Here is a 22,937-nt window from a genome sequence, read left to right as displayed (position 1 = left end):
AAAAACAAAACATAACACAGTTAATTTTTAAAATCTTTTCAATAAATAGATCTAAATTTAAAATATATCTTTTGTAAAAACTTGTTAAAAAGAAGTTGTTAAAAATAAGTAATATATAAAATTTATTTTACTGATCAAATTAAAGTTTAAATTTTTTTTTTTTAAATTGATGATTCATGAGAGCTGAATAAGAAAAACCTCCAGTTTGAAATATATTCTCTGTATCCACATTAAAAAATAAAATACTGAAATTTTACAACTTTTACATTTAATTCTTTTAAAATTAAATTTTCATCGCTACTAAAATTGTCCATATAACTATCAAAATGTGTTAAACTATTTATCACACATTTTTTCTTTAAAACTGCAACATAATAATAGATATTATAAGCAATGATTAAACTGTTACAAATATTTTAGTCTCTTCCATAACATCAACAAAAATTCACAAACAATTATGCAGTTGACAAAATTGTGCATCCCTAAAAATGTTAGATCTTAAATATCGAAGAAAGTTCTTAATTGATCTTGATGGAATTTCAACTGTCCTGTATGCCATGACATCCTCTTTATTTCTAATTTTTCTGTTACTTTACTCAAACATTTTGTACCCATGTCCCACTTCTAGGTGTACTACATATTACTAATACATCACCTACAGCAAGCCTACAGCTCACTTTCTTAACCTATGCTTTAAGGTAAAGGGAAACTGTCTGTTTTACATTTACCCATATAAGAAACCCACTCAAAAATCTAACTGGTTTCATGGCACAGCAATAATTTGAAAGTTATATGTTGAGGTAAGTGAAGTGTCTTGCCAATCTGATGATGGAAATCAAACAAGTCTGGTCATGAGCCAGAACCAATGAACAACTGTGGCTCCACCCAACAACAGATGTATTCCACTGACAGATCAGTGTGTGCTGTTTGCCTGAAATCAAGAGCAGAACCAACAGTATTGACCTTAATCTAATGGTGCATTGTGTGATGGCATCTCTGGTTCTACACTGTTCACTGTTTTAGACATATTATGCACAAGAAAATGTAGTGTATAAACAAAGTATACCACAGCAACAGCATCGGATTGTAGCATATCAGCTGGAGTCATCACCACAAAATACGCTGCCACTGTCAGGACATTCTGTAGGACCACGATAACAAATGATATTCCCAGGGCTTTGGGCAAATTTCTGAAAGCATAAGGAAATTTATTAATTTAAAATTAAAAGCTGCAAAGTCATAGTAGGTTTTATATATATATATATATATAGATAGAATATAAATCATATGGCGAATAACAGTCCTTTCAAGTGCACTGGATCCAGCAGGGGATCACGTATGTCAGGGATTGATTAAGATAAATGCAATAAACTGACAATGAATATTGCAAAACTAGTATCTAACTAGCCTGAGTGCTTTCGACTCTTAATGAGTCTTTTTCAAAGGCAAATACAAAACATAGACAAGACAAATAAAAACCCCACAAAAACCGGTGTGTTTGCAAAACTTTACATGGCTGTTTCTACAGGAATTAAACCTTTAACCAGCTGCAAAAGATAATTTTATTTGTGCATGGTTGTCTTTTTCTAGTCTGCTTGGTTTAAACCACTTGATTTCAATGTTCTAAGGTCGCGTATCCAGTAAGATTCCTTTTCTTTCATGGTTTCAGAACTCCAGTTGGTGTTGTGAGCAATTGCAAAAAGTGTTATATCGCTGAAAGTGTGACCAGGGAAGGAGAAGTGTTCTGTGACCGGGCTTCTGTACAGCTTCTTTATCATCCAATCACATCTATGACAGTTGATCCTTTTGTGTAGCAGTTTCTCCGACATACCGAAGGCTACAGAAAAGACAGCCATGCACAAATAAAATGATCTTTTGCAGCCGACATTTTCTTTTAAATAATTCCCTAAATTTGCTAATAGCCTATAATTACTAATATAACAATGAAATATCGGGATATAATTTACATAAAATAACACGTCGTTATGGCTCATCAATTTCTAGGTCAATACAAATATTTTCCAGCATCCACAACAAGTTGAAATAAACTAGTTGAAACATAATAAATTTAAAGGTTTAATTTTTGTAGAATTAGCCATGAAAAGTTCTGCAAACACAACAGGCTCTGTGTTTTATTTTTGTTTGTCTTGTCTATGTTTTGTATTTGCCTTTGAAAAAGACTCTTCAAGAGTAAAAAGCACCCAGGCTTTTATATATATATATATATATATATATATGAAGACAAACATAAAATAAAGTTCTCAATATTAATAATAACAGGACAAGTTTGAACTAACCACACCTGTTTGTCAAAAACAAGATAATTCTGCCAATTTTTGTACAACTCATACATATTTGCAGATGGAAATTGCAGCTGTGCAACTCTGAATGACATTGGCAGGTCATGCATAAACTTTAAAAGTAACCTTTAACAATTTAAAAGAAAATTGAAATAAATTAAAATTTTAACAATACACCACCCCCTCGATAACTCGTGCCCTGATAACTCACGCACCCGCTTATAACACGGTGTCTAGCGTGGATCCCATTTTTTAAACCCGAAAATACCCAAAAATTGTATCCCTATTTGTTGAACTTGAAGAAAATTGCGATTAAAATTTGAAATGGAAACTTTGATGTATTGCTCGTTTTATCATTGAAAACGGAAGATAGGACCTGGAAATTTTAATCAACACTATGAAATATCAAATTTAAAAATAACTCATACAATTTTTGTAAATTTTCTTTCCAAACGACATTCTTAGTACACCGCAATTAATGATATGTAAGGAAATTCTGATCAATGAAAATGTCACTTACACTGTGTGTTGGCACTACTTTAATAAATAAATACAAATTAAATAATTTTTTTTATCAATTGAAATTTGTGTTCTAGTTTCATCTTTTAGTTCTTTTAAGTGTAATCATCATAAGTGCAATGTGTCCTCTTGTAATTAAACGTAAAATGCATCAATCTACCGTAACAGCTATGTCCACGAGCGTTTCTCTGAGAACCTAATAAAGTGCCGACCGTGTTTCGATAAATGACTTGCGGAAGTATTTGTTGCATTGTTGCACTGAAATAAAAGCTGGCCTCCTTTATATTATCACGTTAATTATGTCTTTGAATAAAAATAAAGAGGTGGAATAAAAGAAAAGTTAAAAGGCACAAAAATCAGGCTAACTTAAAATCTAGCGGCCTCGGTCATATGTTGGGTGAACTCATGTTATTGTGCATGTAACAGAAACTACCTTAAATTAACCAACTCTTTCATAACTGTGATCAAAGATAACAAGGCAGCAAAGAGAAAAGAATACTTCATAAAATAAAGAGCTTGATTTCACAGATACGGACCTTTGTGGGCAAGCGAGTTTCAGAGAATTCTTAAACTGGCATTTAGAGATATCCTCAGGGATGATAAGAAATTTCATTATTACTTCCAATGAAATCACGACATTAACATTGTACTAACTGAACAATAAATAATTGAGTTTCGACATAGACGTGTCATGAAATAAATGTCACATGTTTTTGAAAAAAAAGGAATCTTGTTTGGTGGTGTATCAACAGGTAGTCTAGTTCCCAAATTGTGTACTACCAATTTGGCAAGATACTTTTAAATACCATTACGGGAACCAGACTCATCAAGAAAACATAAAGCAGTGACGTAATACACAGATTTTTCGCGTACACATGATGGTTGTTCAAACCAGTTGGAACGATCTTTCATATGTTGGATATTTTGAGAGAAAAAAAAAATGTTATTTAAACAGAATAACGAACAACTTCATTAGAAAAAGCGCATTATTAAAAATTATTATCGACGTGATTGTAAAAAATGCCCCCCCCCCCCAGTTTTTTCGATGTCAAAGCGATGTTTTTCAATTTTTGGAGGTCCCTCTGTAACTCGCGCCTTGCTTATAGTGCGGTCTATGTTTGTTGACCCCGTTGTGCGCAAGTTATCGAGGGAGAAATGTATATGGAAATTTAGATCATAGGTTTGAATTATTTCATCTATTGTTTGCTTCTCAAAGATGTATCCAATTTTTCCAGCAAAGATCTCTCTTTTTCAAACTCGGAGTCACAATTTTACATATACTTACTCTGCTGGTTTCTTCATCTCTTCTAGCAAAAAGGTTATGATCTGCCTGAAATAAATAAATAAATAATAAATAAATGACAGTGGTCAACTATTAAAATAATAACTAATACAGTACTGATTAAAAAAACACCAAACAACAATATAATTATGTGGAACAATAAGCAAAAAAAGAGATTTGATGAAGGAAATAAGGAAATCACGCTTTTACACAAAAAATAGCGCCAGTGTAAAATGGTGGTTACAACATCCAGAGTAAGTTCTTTATGAAATACATCCATGAGCATTGATCAGCATCCAATATAATGTAATGAACCAAAAATCCCTACTGGAGAGTGATGTTAAGATTGAGTGTTCAGCACCCTTTTAAAAACTGCATCAATATAATTATATGTGCATGCACTGTCATCAAAATAAATCATAAATATTCAAGGGAATAAAATCTTAATTTTGAAGTCAATGTTTTATTTCACAGGAAGAATTTGTTTAGGGTCAATCCATTAACCTTAAAAGCCAGTAAATAATACATGAATTTATTGCATAGATATTTGTTACCCATAACAAAATGAAATTGCATCTTCCATGAATACAGTATAGATTATTACAGTATAAAAAGTGAATCATCTTATATCCATCCCCAAAGAAAAAGTGGACAATCAAAAGACTCTTTTTTTCCAAGCACTAAAATTGTACACTGTATTTACCCATGTACAATTTGCATGTAAATGCAAGCAGCAAAGACACTGATCTGCATGGCAGATGCAGACTCTGCAGCCATACACTGAACATGCAGATCATGGTCTGCATTAAATCAAATCAGAATGAAAAGCATAGACTCTGATATTTATGGATGATCTAGCAGTATGCTGATTGGGGTTTGGTGTTCATACTACTGGGTTTAATACAATAAAGAGTACCTCAAAAGAACTGATGCTCCACTGACCAATAAGAATTTCCAGCAATCCATTATCAGTCTCTCTTCTGTCTTTCTATATTCTGTATATCTGCTGACCATTAAAACCATCTCAAATATACTAGAGAAACTCCAGCATACCAAATTTTTTAAGTGCAGTATAAAAATTCTGTCATGACCTTGGAACTTTAATCTGATGTCAAGCCCTTTGACCTATGACCTTAAAATAATATCAGAGTACTGATTATTATTATTTATTGCAACACTTGTAAATAATGTACAATGTCTGGCAGTTCATTTGTAAATATTTAAGAAACCGTATTCATCAACTCAGTCAAGTAAGCATTTGCAAGCAATGACCTTAGACTTGACGCCAAGATCAATTAGGTCTGGTTTTCAAAATCTCACACAAAAGTGAGTATACGTTGGTAGTCAAAAATGCATTCACTAGTGTTTAGTAAAGCCCCATCTCAAAACCATCATACAAGCAAGAAGAATGGAATTAGAAGACTTTGAGAACACCTCTATGGCAGCATGCTGGAAATCAGATGAGCACCATTTTCATTCAGAACTAGTTATATATTTGTTTGGGTTTTTTGGGGTGAAAACTCCATGACCATCTCTTAAAGAGAAGCTGCCATAACAAGGTTTTCATGGATGGCTTTATGGCATGGATTTTGGAGGCTGGTCCAGCATCCTTTAATACTGGAACAAAAATGTATCTTGTAGTGACAAACCCATCTGTTTGATAATATCTTCAAGATGAATAAGATGGTGGCAGTCATTTTCATTTAGGTCCAACTGCATGTCATAAGAAGTCTTTATTAAACAAGAGACCCTCAAAGGGTCTGACATTCTACTGGTACAAGTGAATTTCCAGGAATTCAATGTAAGAGTGCAGAAATAACAATAGCAAGATTTTAAAACTGGCTACTGTGGTGGGTATACTAGATGTCAGATTGGCACCATTTTGATTTAGGATCAACAAGACATAATAAGAAGTCTTCAGGTGGAAACCTCCTGTTGATGACTTTCTATTTTGACAAAGCAACAATAACAAGCTTTTTAATATGGGTACCATGGTGGCCATATCAGATAACCAATTAGCACCATTTCCATAGAGTACCAACTAGACATCTTAAGAAGTCTTTCAGTGAAAACACAATTTTGATATGACCAGTCATCAAGCAGAGGTGTGATGACAAGATTTTCAAGTTGCCAATTGTGGCAGCCACATTAAAAGTTGGAATGGTACCATTTTCATTTATGAGCAACTAAGAAGTCTTTCATCAAACATTCCATGCTGATATGACCATTCATTCAGGAGAAATAGTGATACGACTTTCAAGATGGCCACTGTGGTGGCCATATTAAATGTTTAAATGGGACCAATAAATCTTCAGAGGAAGTCGTCTGGTGAAAACCCCTTGGCAATATTACTTTTCATTCAGAAGTAGTATTGATAATATTTTCAAAAGGATCACAGTGGTGGCCAACATAGATATCAGATAGTCACTATTTTCATTCAAAACCAACAAGACATCATAATAAGTCTAAGTGAAAACCCCATGTCGATATGATTTTTCTCCTCAAGAAGCAACAAGATTTTCATGGTGGGCACTGTGGTGGCCATATTGGACAAAAGATTGACACAAATACCATATGGAATGTGGTGGCCATATTGGACATTAGATTGACACAAATACCATATGGAATGTGGTGGCCATATTGGACATCATATCATCATCCTATTTTTGTAGGATCAACCAGACACCATAAAAGTCTTTTAGTGCAAACATTATGTTGATATGACCATCTATTCAGAAGAAGTATCCATAACACGATTTCTCACTGTGGCCACTGTGGCAGCTATACTGGATGTCCAAGTGGCATCATTTTCCTTTAGGATCAAGTATATCATGGGTTGAGTGTGTGTTTAAAGTTTCATATCAATTTTCCATGTAGTCTTGGAGGAGTACTGATAACAAACTTGTTCTAACAGACAACAGACCACCCCATGTGCTCTTGTAATCTAAAAGCAGTAGAGACAAAACCCAAGGTAAGCAGTAGAGACAAAACCCAAGGTAAGCAGTAGAGACAAAACCCAAGGTAAGCAGTAGAGACAAAACACAAGGTAAGCAGTAGAGACAAAACACAAGGTAACTGAGTCTATCTGTTAAGGAAAAGTAGCAACAAGATTTTCAAGGTGGCACAATTGGATGTCTAATCACCACCAATTCATTTGGGTTGGCTGGATGGTTTTTACCAGCTGGAGGTTTAATCAGCACCAATTCATTTAGGTTGGCTGGTTGGTTTTTAACAGCTGAAGGTCTAATCAGGATCAATTCATTTAGGTTGGCTGGTTGGTTTTGTACCAGCTGGACGTCTAATCAGCATCAATTCATTTGGGTTGGCTGGTTGGTTTTGTACCAGCTGGACGTCTAATCAGCATCAATTCATTTGGGTTGGCTGGTTGGTTTTTTACCAGCTGGAGGTCTAATCAGCATCAATTCATTTAGGTTGGCTGGTTGGTTTTTAACAGCTGGAGGTCTAATCAGCACCAATTCATTTGGGTTGGCTGGTTGGTTTTTACCAGCTGGAGGTCTAATCAGCACCAATTCATTTAGGTTGGCTGGTTGGTTTTTTACCACCTGGAGGCCTAATCAGCACCAATTCATTTAGGTTGGCTGGTTGGTTTTTACCAGCTGGAGGTCTAATCAGCACCAATTCATTTAGGTTGGCTGGTTGGTTTTTTACCAGCTGGAGGCCTAATCAGCACCTTTTCATTTAGGTTCGCTCATTGGTTTTTAACAGCTGGAGGTCTAATCAGCATGAATTCATTTAGGTTGGCTGGTTGATTTTTAACAGATGGAAGTCTAAACAGCATCAATTCATTTAGGTTGGCTGGTTGCCTTTTAAAAGCTGGAGGCCTAATCAGCACTAATTCTTTTAGGTTGGCTGGTTTGTTTTTAACAGCTGGAGGTCTAATCAGCACCAATTCATTTGGGTTGGCTGGTTGGTTTTTAACAGCTGGAGGTCTAATCAGCATGAATTCATTTGGGTTGGTTGGTTTGTTTTTAACAGCTGGAGGTCTAATTAGCACAAATTCATTTGGGTTGGTTGGTTGGTTTTTTTACCAGCTGGAGGTCTAATCAGCACCAATTCATTTGGGTTGGCTGGTTGGTTTTTAACAGCTGGAGGTGTAATCAGCACAAATTCATTTGGGCTGGCTGGTTTGTTTTTAAAAGCTGGAGGTCTATTCAGCATCAATTCATTTAGGTTGGCTGGTTGGTTTTGTACCAGCTGGAGGTCTAATCAGCACAAATTCATTTGGGTTGGTTGGTTGGTTTTTTACCAGCTGGAGGTCTAATCAGCACCAATTCATTTGGGTTGGCTGGTTGGTTTTTAACAGCTGGAGGTGTAATCAGCACAAATTCATTTGGGCTGGCTGGTTTGTTTTTAAAAGCTGGAGGTCTATTCAGCATCAATTCATTTAGGTTGGCTGTTGGTTTTTACCAGCTGGAGGCCTAATCAGCACCTTTTCATTTAGGTTCGCTCATTGGTTTTTAACAGCTGGAGGTCTAATCAGCATGAATTCATTTAGGTTGGCTGGTTGGTTTTTAACAGCTGGAATTCTAAACAGCATCAATTCATTTAGGTTGGCTGGTTGGCTTTTAAAAGCTGGAGGCCTAATCAGCACCTTTTCATTTAGGTTGGCTGGTTGGTTTTTAAAAGCTGGAGGTCTAATCAGCATCAATTCATTTGGGTTGGCTGGTTGATTTTTAAAAGTTAGAGGTCTAATCAGCACGAATTCATTTCGGTTGGCTGGTTTGTTTTTAAAAGCTGGAGGTCTAATCAGCACCAATTCATTTGGGTTGGCTGGTTGGTTTTTAAAAGCTGGAGGTCTAATCAGCACCAGTTCATTTGGGTTGGCTGGTTGATTTTTAAAAGTTGGAGGTCTAATCAGCACGAATTCATTTGGGTTGGCTGGTTTGTTTTTAAAAGCTGGAGGTCTAATCAGCATCAATTCATTTGGGTTGGCTGGTTGATTTTTAAAAGTTGGAGGTCTAATCAGCACGAATTCATTTGGGTTGGCTGGTTTGTTTTTAAAAGCTGGAGGTCTAATCAGCACCAATTCATTTGGGTTGGCTGGTTGGTTTTTAAAAGCTGGAGGTCTAATCAGCACCAATTCATTTGGGTTGGCTGGTTGATTTTTAAAAGGTGGAGGTCTAATCAGCACGAATTCATTTGGGTTGGCTGGTTTGTTTTTAAAAGCTGGAGGCCTAATCAGCACCTTTTCATTTAGGTTGGCTGGTTGGTTTTTAAAAGCTGGAGGTCTAATCAGCATCAATTCATTTGGGTTGGCTGGTTGATTTTTAAAAGTTGGAGGTCTAATCAGCACGAATTCATTTGGGTTGGCTGGTTTGTTTTTAAAAGCTGGAGGTCTAATCAGCACCAATTCATTTGGGTTGGCTGGTTGGTTTTTAAAAGCTGGAGGTCTAATCAGCACCAATTCATTTGGGTTGGCTGGTTGATTTTTAAAAGGTGGAGGTCTAATCAGCACGAATTCATTTGGGTTGGCTGGTTTGTTTTTAAAAGCTGGAGGCCTAATCAGCACCTTTTCATTTAGGTTGGCTGGTTGGTTTTTAAAAGCTGGAGGTCTAATCAGCATCAATTCATTTGGGTTGGCTGGTTGATTTTTAAAAGTTGGAGGTCTAATCAGCATGAATTCATTTGGGTTGGCTGGTTTGTTTTTAAAAGCTGGAGGTCTAATCAGCACCAATTCATTTGGGTTGGCTGGTTGGTTTTTAAAAGCTGGAGGTCTAATCAGCACCAATTCATTTGGGTTGGCTGGTTGATTTTTAAAAGTTGGAGGTCTAATCAGCACGAATTCATTTCGGTTGGCTGGTTTGTTTTTAAAAGCTGGAGGTCTAATCAGCATCAATTCATTTGGGTTGGCTGGTTGATTTTTAAAAGTTGGAGGTCTAATCAGCACGAATTCATTTGGGTTGGCTGGTTTGTTTTTAAAAGCTGGAGGTCTAATCAGCACCAATTCATTTGGGTTGGCTGGTTGGTTTTTAAAAGCTGGAGGTCTAATCAGCACCAATTCATTTGGGTTGGCTGGTTGATTTTTAAAAGGTGGAGGTCTAATCAGCACGAATTCATTTGGGTTGGCTGGTTTGTTTTTAAAAGCTGGAGGTCTAATCAGCACGAATTCATTTGGGTTGGCTGGTTGATTTTTAAAAGGTGGAGGTCTAATCAGCACGAATTCATTTGGGTTGGCTGGTTTGTTTTTAAAAGCTGGAGGTCTAATCAGCACGAATTCATTTGGGTTGGCTGGTTGGTTTTTAACAACTGGAGGTCTAAATCAGCATCAGTTCATTTAGGTTGGCTGGTTGGTTTTGTGCCAGATGGAAGTCTAATCAGCACCGATTCATTTAATATGGTTGGTTGGTTTTTAAAAGCTGGAGGCCTAACCTGCACCAATTCATTTAGGTTGGCTGGTTGGACTTTAAAAGCACTTTCAGCAATTTATATATCATGGCAAGGAAACTGTAGTCAAGAACCTTTTCCAAGGACACACCAATGCATCAGGCCTGGGCTGGCATGAGTGGGTGTCAGAATCATAACACCTGATTATATGCTTGGACAATGGATTGACAAGGCATCATATGAAGTCTCTTCATGAAAACCAACATGACCAGCTGCCCAGGAAAAGTAGCAATAACAAGATTTTCAAGTTGACACATCTAAGATCACTAATGCTAAATACACTTAAGTTACACAAGTCAAATCTATTTCTGTACAGAAATATGACTTTTCTGCTTGTGTAGTTAAATGTTGGGCAAAACAAAGGGTGCAAATGCACCTGCTACACCTCCCCTGGCAATTCACTGACTTACCATCCTCCATAGATAAACATTCCTGCTAATACACTCATGGCAATATTTCCTGGTGTCAGGTGTGTATTCTCAAAAGGATCTTGAAAGTTTTCTGTTTCACCTGAAGAAAAATATAGATTTAATATGTACAATAGGTTTACAGAAATATAAATATTACAATCAAACTTTTTTATTTATAGCTAAGGCAAAGGCTAGGTTGTAACATTATTTTATATATATATATATAAGAATTTTGTTAATTTTTTATCATAAATGTACATTGTGAGGGAAGTCATTCTTCTGGAAAATGAATATTATAGTTAAGGCCTGGTAATAAGAAATTCTTAACGATTCTGATAAATACTGTGACAATTTTCCACAGAGGTCTATGTCTTCTCTCTTTTGGCATGAACCCAATGCATTTCTGTTGGTTACAATGAACAAATTCCCCTATCATCTCAAGTTAATGTATCTATAATTCTGAGATGAGGCTATAAACAGTTTCTAAGTCCCCCCTGGATAACAAGAGACCCAAGATGACTTGATACTTGTAATGCCAAGTAAGTGTACATGCATTTTTATGGTGGGGCTATAAACAGTTAATAAGTTATGACCACAAGGCTAAGAGAGACTCAGGGATTAATAGTTGCATCAATTATGTATGCATGCCTGTCTAGGGTTTAAATGTTAGCACAAGACTGGCTATATTGTGTTAGAAATTTAAAGATTAATTTTTTTTAGAAAGATATATTTTGGGACTGCTCAGCACATAACAGATTCATCTCAGTAATGAACTTGGCGTACCCAAATTGACCAATAATTTACTTGGTCCAAATAACAAACTTGGCCCATTATGTACTCGGCCAATTTTATGTTTGGTCAGCCTTACAGTCCATATATTATATAATAGTAATGTTCTTTTTGTTCAACAGCCATTTCATATTTTATATTCTTTGTACGTTTCTTTCAATGGTCATTTCTTCTGCAACAGAAATGTAGTGGAAAAAAATCATAATCGCAGATTATTTAAATTATAAACTGCATAATCAACATTTTGAAACTGTTCTTTTCCTGCTGCTGTTAAATATTGAGTTTTTTGATAGCATTTGTCTGGTCTACTATTTGTAATAGTAAACGTGTTGACATCTGTGAATCTGATTACAGTTACACTTCCAATCCATATACTGTAAATTTTGTATCAACAGTAAATATTTTCCATTATTCTAAGTTTAAAATGTCTTTGTCCTTCAAAGTCTGTAATGTTAATTTGACTTTATAATTTTTTTAAATAAAAGATAAGCATACAAACAAAGCAAACATTTCAAATTCTTATGCATTTATTTTTCTAGCATTAAATTTTGTATCTTTGCTCATCTTAGACCAGTTTTATTCCTTCTCTCAATACAAACAGTAATTAAATGTTTTATTTGTACACCGCTCCCTCGATAACTCGCGCCCGGATAACTCGCGATCCCGCTTATAACGCGGTGTCCGTCTTGGCTCCCGATTTTTTCCAGAGAAAATGTATTTAAAATATCTTTAAAATATGCTGAACATGAAAAAAATTACGGTAAGAATTGATAAATTAAACTTTGATACATTGCTCGTTTTATCATCGAAAATGGTGATTAATGCCCGTAAAAATATAATCCATATTTTGAAATTTGCAAGTTCTAGAGAAGAATTAATTTCTGAGATCTTGAAAACGCTTAATTACGCGTATTTGGACGCCAATTTGTGATCTGGGACGCAGAAAATCACTGAGGCGGGAGTCCTCCGTACGCATGTAATAGGTGCGCGGGAAAATTCAAAGATTTGCCGGTCCTGTTTCAGCCACCTGCTTTGTGGGAAAATGTGTTGATCAGTTTACTGTGCTGATATTTACAATGACAGAATTCAGTGACTGAAAGACTCTTTGATGTACTGTTGCTTTTTCATAAGAGTACATTAAAAAAAAAAAAAAAGAACATGATGCAACAGCTAGGCGGCTAGTTCAAAGGCTTTGACTTGGCGGGCGAGTGAGAAAATATACTGATATTTAGTGATTGAATTCAGAGGCAGAAAGACCCAGTTTTAAAATCCTAGCGAGACCTCTGTTTAAAGATATCATATATTATGTAAGTTTTTAGGATAAATAGTTGTCATTATACTGTAAATAAACAGTCTGGTGAAATAGCGATCAATGAAAACTTCTGGTAAATGTTAACAGGTGGCAACAGAGAATGAAATAAACACCAATTAAACGACTTCCTGTGTGAAAGTCACGTTCTAATCCTTTAATTCCGTTTCAGTGTAAACATTATAATCACAACATAGTCTGTTCATTGAAAACATGAAAAGAGTCAATCGACCGTCACATCGAAACCCGTGAGTACTTCTGTGAGAACCTAATTACATGTACATGCCGGCTTTGTTTTGATCAACAACTTGGGGAAGTGTTTGTTGCATTAAAAAAAAAAAATCGATTACAAGAGACCTCGGGTGCTGGATTAAGGGTCTTGGAGCTGCCTTTGACGTAAAGCAAAACAGTAACAGAGACAACGACGACGATAGTGACTTCGAATGTTTCAGTGAAACTGATGTCATTAATGCCGAGGCTGTTTGGGAGAAAATAGAACAGACTCATGGTCCTGAGATGGGCGTTTCTCTTGATGGAGGAGTGGATTTGTGCTGACAATGATTGCTCTACAGCCGAATATTTGTCAGATGAAACTATAATTATTTCTATAGCGAACAAATTTGCAGCAGAAGACGATTCTAACTGGAGTAACACAAGTGTTGAAAGTGATGCAGACGCAGATGTTGCACCCGTGGAGGTGGGCCCTCTGCACAGGAAGCAATCAAATATTTTGATATTGCCATAAGGTGGCTGGAGACCCAAAATGTTGACAATGTAAAGCTCATGCAGTTGAGAAATCTGAGGGATTTTGCTCGGCGGCAGAGAAACCAAGGAGTAACACACACAAAAAAAAATTAACTGATTTTTCAAAAAGTGAATTGATATTTGTCAAGCGTGGCACAAACGGCAAGTATTAACTTGTTCTAATTTACGTTGTTTTAAATTTGTAGACCAATTAAATATGTTAGTACTGATTAACTCTTGTTTTTTTTTTGTTTTCCATTTTACTTCTATCGCATTCAAATCTATCTATCTATCTATCGTTCGATCGACACTGTTTCTCGAAAAGAGTCGATCTTTTGTGTATAAAAAAAACTTCTAATTTGGCTCAAACAATAAAACTAGAATGTATACAATTCAACATAAAAATTAGTGACGTAGTACACAATGTGTGAAGTGGTACACATGTTCAGGGAACGGAAACCACATGGAAAAATGTTTTCGATGATCGCCTCAATATACTGTAATTTATCCTGAAACTTTTAATGTTGTCCTACGAGAAAATAATAAAGTACACCGTTATGAAGAGATATTTATTAACAGTTAATCTCAGAACGATTATAAAGTGAGTATTCAACAGTATAATCTGCCTACTCCCCCTTATTTTTCCGTTATGTCGTCAATCACTTTATTGGTTTTGGGCTTATTTTATAGGTCCCTCGATAACTCGCCCCTCGCTTATAGTGCGGTCGATGTTTATGGACCCCGATGTGCGCGAGTTATCGAGGGAGTGGTGTATTTATTTATTATCAGCAATAACTATTCAACATCCACTTTTCCTGACCCAATTTAGTACCTGAAAAAAGTTCATCAGAAAAACAATTTTCAGTTGTAAAAAGTTTTTGATGACATTTAAGTTGCCGAAATTTCATAAATCAGGATTAGATTGATTTAAGATATATTACTATAAATATGAAAAACAAAAAGTAATATTTAATTTAATCAGAGTATGTTCACCTGCATGACTACGTTGATGTATACTTTAACTCCAACAGAAAACAGTTAATAAGAAAAATAACGTGATATTTTTAGGTTTTATTTCAGTGACCAATAACAATAAATTAGTCACATGATTAGTCATTGGTAGGACCATAGATATGAGCACACTGCCTCAGTAGTTTTGACGCATTTATCTCCCCTTTGGAATAATTTGCCCAGTACTGGTGAAGTTGGACATCCACATCCTTAAACAGAGTTGGCCATCCACTTCTTTAAACATAGTATGCTGAACTCTGTGTATATGTTCTTCTAGCATAATCTCTTTTTCATGACTGGATCATATAAGTTATACAAATGTATAGTGTTTAGACGTACAATACTTCCTTGGCACATTGATACTATTCAATTGATAAAATCAAGACAAATGGTTTGAATTCAAAGGCTGAATCTCAAGTAAGTTAAAAAACATGATTGAGCAAAGATATTGTAAACATCATTGTGAACGAAATATGGGTACCAAAAAATGTGTGTGTGTGTGTGGTTTTGATTTTTAACATAGCTTTAACAATTTTTCAGTCATATTGCTACGATGTCTGCAGTGTAACAGTTGATAGTGATGTCTAACACTGGGGCATCATGCCACAGACATGTAGCATGATGTCCCACCCAGTCACATTTTCCTGACACCAGGCCAACCAAGCGAGGCAGCTGTTAGTACCAGTTTTGTACGTCTTTGGTATGACTCGGCCAGGGATCAAACCCACGACCACCCACATCTGAGGTGGATGCTCTAACCACTAAGCCACCAGAGTGGTCGTACCAAAAAATGATTGTAACATACCTATATTATAAACTCTGTTGCCATGAGTTACAGAAATCTCAAGCTAGTGCATGCTGCTTTGCAATTATTACTTTGGAACACTCCACACAAAGGTCCGTATCCATGGATGTGTTGATATGATCATTTAATTTTGGGGGTATGTTCTCCTCACGGTTAATCACACCAAAAAATTTCATACTCATTAATGTTTAACTAATTAGTTAGCAAATAACATGTTTGGATTAAATATTTCTTGTTCAATAACAACAGATGTGACAATCCCATACAAGATCACCAAAAAATACAAATTTTGGTCCAAAACAAACATTATTGGCTCCTGTACAATAACACCAAGTGTTACAAAGCCATAAAAGATCAAGGGTAAGACATACTTTGTTGTGTGTCAACTCCGTAATGGTTCAAGTATGTTATGGAGAAATTTCTTAATTAAATTTGCATGGGCCGAATCTATAATGGGACAACTTTGTTCTGGGCCGACTCCATTATTGACTGACTCCGTTATGGGCTGAGATCTCCTGTTAACAAAAGATAACAGGTGAAACAAATAGCTATTCATAGTTAACAAATTAATATCCATTGGTCAGTCCCCAAAATGTGTGTGTGTGCATGTGTTATGGATTTTTAACGTAGCTTTAACAATTCTGCAGTCATATCACAAACATATCTGCAGTGTGGCAGTTCATAGTGATGTCTAGGACTGGGGCATCATGCCACAGACATGTATTATTATGTCCCACCCAGTCACATTATCCTGACGAGTCCTAACACTAACCTCTTAATGCTGAGCACCTAGTGAGGCAGCTTAAGTACCATTTTTATAAGTCTTTGGTATGACTCAGTTGGGGTTCGAACCTGCAACCTCCCACATCTGAGGCAGATGTTTTTACCACTAAACCAGCAGAGCAGGCATCAAAGAAACAATTCTGTTTGTATAAATGAATTCATCTTTTCATAATTCAGAAAGTGCTTTTATGGTTATTATGGAGACCTCAAGTTTCCAAAAATTATGGCCCAAGGGCAAATAATGAATTCAACATAAAGTATCAACTTGCCAATGGGTTCATAGCAAATATATATATATATATATATATATATATATATATATATATATATATATATATATATATATAAGAATGCTTGATAATAGAAGGCAGAATTAATATTTTAATACAAATAATACTATCATACAGGTTAGATAATTTTTAAACGGCACCCATCATTAATACAAATAATACTATCATATATGTTAGAGAAGTTTTAGTTTGTACTCTATATAATTACTTGGCATGTAATGATGTTGAATCACATTATCCTTGGTCCCATTAGCCAGGAAGTAAAATGAAGTGAAATTCAGACAATTAAATGGAAACTATCAATACTGTGTGAGAATCTGGAATTTTATTGTGAGGGATTTATGCATTTTATTATTTGACACTGCTTAATCATGAAGTACTACTGACAATATGAAGCAATCTGAATGGTTTGTGTGGTCAAATGGTCCTTCCAATGGAAATGTGAAAACCTAGTGGAAAGCACCAATATTGAAGGGTTGCCATTTACAATGCCCCCTCCTCTTTTTCTACCATTGTTCAGTCATAAATATGGGCCATATTATAAGTGAGGGTGCCTTATAATGGGGTATGTTCCAACAGGGGCCTTAAACAAATAGAAAAGAATGCTGAACCTGATTTGCCAACACATCATGACATCAGATCTATGTCGATGCTATTCAAAGGTGGGTCTGTGATATACATAAACAAATCCTGTTATTAAACCTTACCCTGTGCTAGTCTGATGGCATACAAAAACAAATCCTGTTATTAAACCTTACCCTGTGCTAGTCTGATGGCATACATAAACAAATCCAGTTATAAAACCTTACCCTGTGCTAGTCTGATGGCATACAAAAACAAATCTTGTTATTAAACCTTACCATGTGCTAGTCTGATGGCATACATAAACAAATCCTGTTATTAAACCTTACCATGTGCTAGTCTGATGGCATACATAAACAAATCCTGTTATTAAACCTTACCATGTGCTAATCTGATGGCATACATAAACAAATCCTGTTATTAAACCTTATCATGTGCTAGTCTGATGGCATACATAAACAAATCCTGTTATTAAACCTTACCCTGTGCTAGTCTGATGGAATACATAAACAAATCCTGTTATTAAACCTTACCCTGTGCTAGCTTGATGGCATACATAAACAAATCCTGTTATAAAACCTTACCCTGTGCTAGTTTGATGGCATACATAAACAAATTCTGTTATTAAACCTTACCCTGTGCAAGTCTGATGGCATACATAAACAAATCCTGTTATTAAACCTTACCATGTGCTAGTCTGATGGCATACATAAACAAATCCTGTTATTAAACCTTACCCTGTGCAAGTCTGATGGCATACACAAACAAATTCTGTTATTAAACCTTACCATGTGCTAGTCTGATGGCATACATAAACAAATTCTGTTATTAAACCTTACCATGTGCTAGTCTGATGGCATACATAAACAAATCCTGTTATTAAACCTTACCCTGTGCAAGTCTGATGGCATACATAAACAAATCCTGTTATTAAACCTTACCATGTGCTAGTCTGATGGAATACATAAACAAATCCTGTTATTAAACCTTACCCTGTGCTAGTCTGATGGCATACATAAACAAATCCTGTTATTAAACCTTACCCTGTGCTAGCTTGATGGCATACATAAACAAATCCTGTTATTAAACCTTACCCTGTGCTAGTTTGATGGCATACATAAACAAATTCTGTTATTAAACCTTACCCTGTGCTAGTTTGATGGCATACATAAACAAATCCTGTTATTAAACCTTACCATGTGCTAGTCTGATGGCATACATAAACAAATCCTGTTATTAAACCTTACCCTGTGCAAGTCTGATGGCATACATAAACAAATCCTGTTATTAAACCTTACCCTGTGCAAGTCTGATGGCATACATAAACAAATCCTGTTATTAAACCTTACCATGTGCTAGTCTGATGGCATACATAAACAAATCCTGTTATTAAACCTTACCCTGTGCAAGTCTGATGGCATACATAAACAAATCCTGTTATTAAACCTTACCCTGTGCAAGTCTGATGGCATACATAAACAAATCCTGTTATTAAACCTTACCATGTGCTAGTCTGATGGCATACATAAACAAATCCTGTTATTAAACCTTACCCTGTGCAAGTCTGATGGCATACATAAACAAATCCTGTTATTAAACCTTACCCTGTGCTAGTCTGATGGCATACATAAACAAATCCTGTTATTAAACCTTACCCTGTGCAAGTCTGATGGCATACATAAACAAATCCTGTTATTAAACCTTATCATGTGCTAGTCTGATGGCATACATAAACAAATCCTGTTATTAAACCTTACCCTGTGCAAGTCTGATGGCATACATAAACAAATCCTGTTATTAAACCTTACCCTGTGCAAGTCTGATGGCATACATAAACAAATCCTGTTATTAAACCTTACCCTGTGCTAGTCTGATGGCATACATAAACAAATCCTGTTATTAAACCTTACCCTGTGCTAGTCTGATGGCATACATAAACAAATCCTGTTATTAAACCTTACCCTGTGCTAGTCTGATGGCATACATAAACAAATCCTGTTATTAAACCTTACCCTGTGCTAGTTTGATGGCATACATAAACAAATCCTGTTATTAAACCTTACCATGTGCTAGTCTGATGGCATACATAAACAAATCCTGTTATTAAACCTTACCCTGTGCAAGTCTGATGGCACCAGCGATGATCATGATGACCGAGGCCACCATCTTTGTACTGGCAAGCAATGTCTGCACCCTACCGACATACTTTGGATACATGCAGTTCAGCACAACAATAAGCACTGCAAAACAGATTTTGTGTAAACTTTATCAAAATAGTACATAATTAAGATAAAGTAAATTATAAATTAAATTATTTTAGCAACATTAGTTTTTTACTAAAACAAATAATAATCATAATTGAGATGCTTGTACTATCACTGATCTAACTATCTGGATAATAATAAAAATTCATTTTACTTTGTTCAGATAATTTGCATACTTTTGAAAATTAGAAATATTTCCACAAAAAAATTCCACAAAATTAATATCTTTCCTGTTAGGGTTATATAGTGATGCATCCAGCAAGTCCTATGCTTGTCCGACGTGGTCTAGGTAAACTAGGTTGCCGTATATCATTACCTGCCATTAAAGAACACTGTCATAATAATGTTAAAGCATAGAGTCTTTTACAAATAAAGAATTCTGGTTAATGAATAACCAGAATTCTTTATTTGTATTCTGTTTCTGTTGTAAAAAAATTATGTCAATCTGGGTACATGTACTGTAATAAGTGTAAACCAGCCATACCATACTTTAGTTTTGTGTACATTGTTATGTATATTTAATTTGTATTATTTATTGGCTTTTCTTAAAAATTATATGTTATATACATCTGTATTTCATACCTGACCTTGTCCAAAATCAGTTCATGTTGTACTAGACCAGTGGCATTTATTTTCTAAACAACACAATACATATCCAATATTTTTCTATGTGTATAAATCAAATATTCAGATCATTACTAACGGTAAACAGGTTTATAGTCTTGATTCTGACCCTAGAAACTTTTGGAATGGCAGTTTCCATTAAGTGACAGTATTTTCAGTAAATGGTATATGCAACCTAGGTTAAACAGAGGGGTATATTATCTTGTGTATCTAAAAATTACTCATTCTTGCCTTAACATCTTGAAGTGGAATCAGTCTCATCACTGTGTTCAGTATTTAATTTGGGTGGATTAATTTATTAAAATTATTATTAACTGGAATTAAAAAGTGCTCAATAATATTCTTGGACAGAAACATTTGGAATTATAGTTAATTCAGAGAAAGACATTTTGGATTATATTGTGATAAATCAAAAGACTCTTAGCACAATCCAGGACCCTGACACATTAGAATAGTCAAGAATTCAGGTACATCAACATGTTCAATATTGGAATTTATTTGGAATACCACTGGAATTCAATTGGAACTTAATACATATGGCCTTGTGATAGAACTTCAAGGACGATTTTGGATTTAATTCACAATACTCTAAGTTCATTTTAAATTTTCATTTAGTATTGTATGGAAACAAATTGTTTGTCAAATTTTACAAAACATATTGGTTTTCTCTCTTTTCTTTACTTAGTTTAAGACCATAGAGTCATAACAACAAATACTGTGATAAGTGTGAACCAATCCTAAATTATATAATTACATACTTTAGCTTTGTGTTCATGTAGTGTGATAAGTGTGAACCAGTCCCAAATTAAATAACTACCATACTTCAGTTTTGTGAACTCTGGGCAAGTTAAGGAAACAAGGTGGATGTCTTGTTGCATAATCAGTCAAGTGTAAAGTTTTAACAACATTAACTGATTAAAGCCCAATAAGTCTCAATCATCCCTACAAACTTATCTATGAATGTGACCCAGATTATAATCACATACACAGAACTGGCTGGAGCTAGTTCCAATACCAATATACTTCTGTAATGTAAACACTGTCTTTGACAACAGACTGTATCATCAAAGATACATACCAGTATTCATATTATTTTACTGCTGAAAATATGAAAAACTATTCATATTTTCCTTAAAAGATGCTAAAATAGATCTCAACACAAAATCTTCAAATATGGAAATGATTGCCCTAAATATGTAGATAATCCAATCACTTTGGTTTAGGAATTCATTTATGGAATATCATTCCCTGATAATGCTACTCAAGGTAGAAAGGCCAAACTGACTGCATCCAAAAGGAGGTAATTAAGGGGAAAATGTCTGCCACTGAGTAAAACTGTTTGAGATGTTGACAGACTTATCACAAATACATGTCAACCCAGTAGCTTAAAAGAAAAGGGAAAACAGAGTAATCCACATAAATGTTTAAACACCTATAGGCCACAAGTTATTCCACTTTACTGAGAATGTGAATTGTCTATATCAAGCTATCAGGTATATCACACTGAGGAATCACAAGCTGTGGTATATCACACTGAGGAATCACAAGCTGTGGTATATCATACTGAGGAATCACAAACTGTGGTATATCACACTGAGGAATCACAAGCTGTGGTATATCACACTGAGGAATCACAAGCTGTGGTATATCACACTGAGGAATCACAAGCTGTGGTATATCACACTGAGGAATCACAAGTTGTGGTATATCACAATGAGGAATCACAAACTGTGGTATATCACACTGAGGAATCACAAGCTTTACAGTGTGTTAGCTGTTTGTATTTCTTCCTATGAATGATAACTTCAGTTAACCCACATGATAATACAGGTTATCAAAGCAGTTTCATGACCTGAAAGTTGTCTATTCAAACACGTTTTTTAGAACAGGTCAACATTACTTAGTTTACATTTCATCCTGATTGTTTTGTGTTGGCTTGAAAAATACATACTTGGTGTCTGGACAATTTAGTACTTTTAAAACTTATTACAAATTTTTAAAATGTATGTTATTTATGATACAATATTTTTGCAATTTACCCTGTGGCAATACCCAAACTTTATACTATATCAACTAAATTTGCCCTGTGGCAATACCTATACTGCATACTATATCAAACCAATTTGCCCAGTGGCAATACCTATACTGCATACTATATCAAACCAATTTGCCCTGTGGCAATACCCATACTGCATAACTATATCAACCCAATTTGCACAGTGGCAATACCCATACTGCATAACTATGTCAACCCAATTTGCCCAGTGGCAATACCCATACTGCATAACTATGTCAACCCAATTTGCCCAGTGGCAACACCTATACTGCATAACTATGTCAACCCAATTTGCCCAGTGGCAATACCAATACTGTATAACTATGTCAACCCAATTTGCACAGTGGCAACACCCATACTGCATAACTATGTCAACCCAATTTGGCCAGTGGCAACACCTATACTGCATACTATATCAACCCAATTTGCCCAGTGGCAATATCAATACTGCATAACTATATCAACCCAATTTGCCCGGTGGCAATACTATACTGCATAATTAAATTAACCAAATTTGCCCAGTGGCAATATCAATACTGCATAACTATATCAACCCAATTTGCCCAGTGGCAATACCATACTGCATAATTAAATCAACCAAATTTGCCCAGTGGCAATACCTATACTACAGACTATATCAACCCAATTTGCCCAGTGGCAATACCTATACTGCATACTATATCAACCCAATTTGCACAGTGGCAATACCAATACTGCATACTATATCAACCCAATTTGCCCAGTGGCAATACCCATACTGCAAA

General features: G+C 35.4%; 1 protein-coding gene across 4 annotated transcripts in view; it reads right to left on the bottom strand.

The window, feature by feature from the left end:
• Nucleotides 1–22,937, bottom strand: part of LOC149787374 (Y+L amino acid transporter 2-like) — a 59,401-nt gene that overhangs the window by 22,976 nt on the left and 13,488 nt on the right. For all 4 annotated transcript variants that reach the window (XR_016425159.1, XM_089977955.1, XM_089977953.1 and 1 more), the window contains exons 2-5: nt 19,344–19,469; nt 10,917–11,016; nt 4,105–4,149; nt 1,067–1,190 (exon numbers count right to left, since the gene is read on the bottom strand). Coding sequence is in view for 3 of the 4 variants with exons in the window: in XM_089977953.1 (XP_089834079.1) it covers nt 1,067–1,190; nt 4,105–4,149; nt 10,917–11,016; nt 19,344–19,469 (395 nt within the window). In the remaining variant the exon portion in view is untranslated. The remainder of the gene's footprint in view (nt 1–1,066; nt 1,191–4,104; nt 4,150–10,916; nt 11,017–19,343; nt 19,470–22,937) is intronic.

The sequence above is a fragment of the Sinohyriopsis cumingii genome, chromosome 12, assembly GCF_028554795.1.
Source record: "Sinohyriopsis cumingii isolate HCF-2022 chromosome 12, ASM2855479v2, whole genome shotgun sequence".
Classification (NCBI taxonomy): domain Eukaryota; kingdom Metazoa; phylum Mollusca; class Bivalvia; order Unionida; family Unionidae; genus Sinohyriopsis; species Sinohyriopsis cumingii.
The sequence above is the reverse complement of the archived record's forward strand: the minus strand, read 5'-3'. Positions and strand labels throughout refer to the sequence as shown.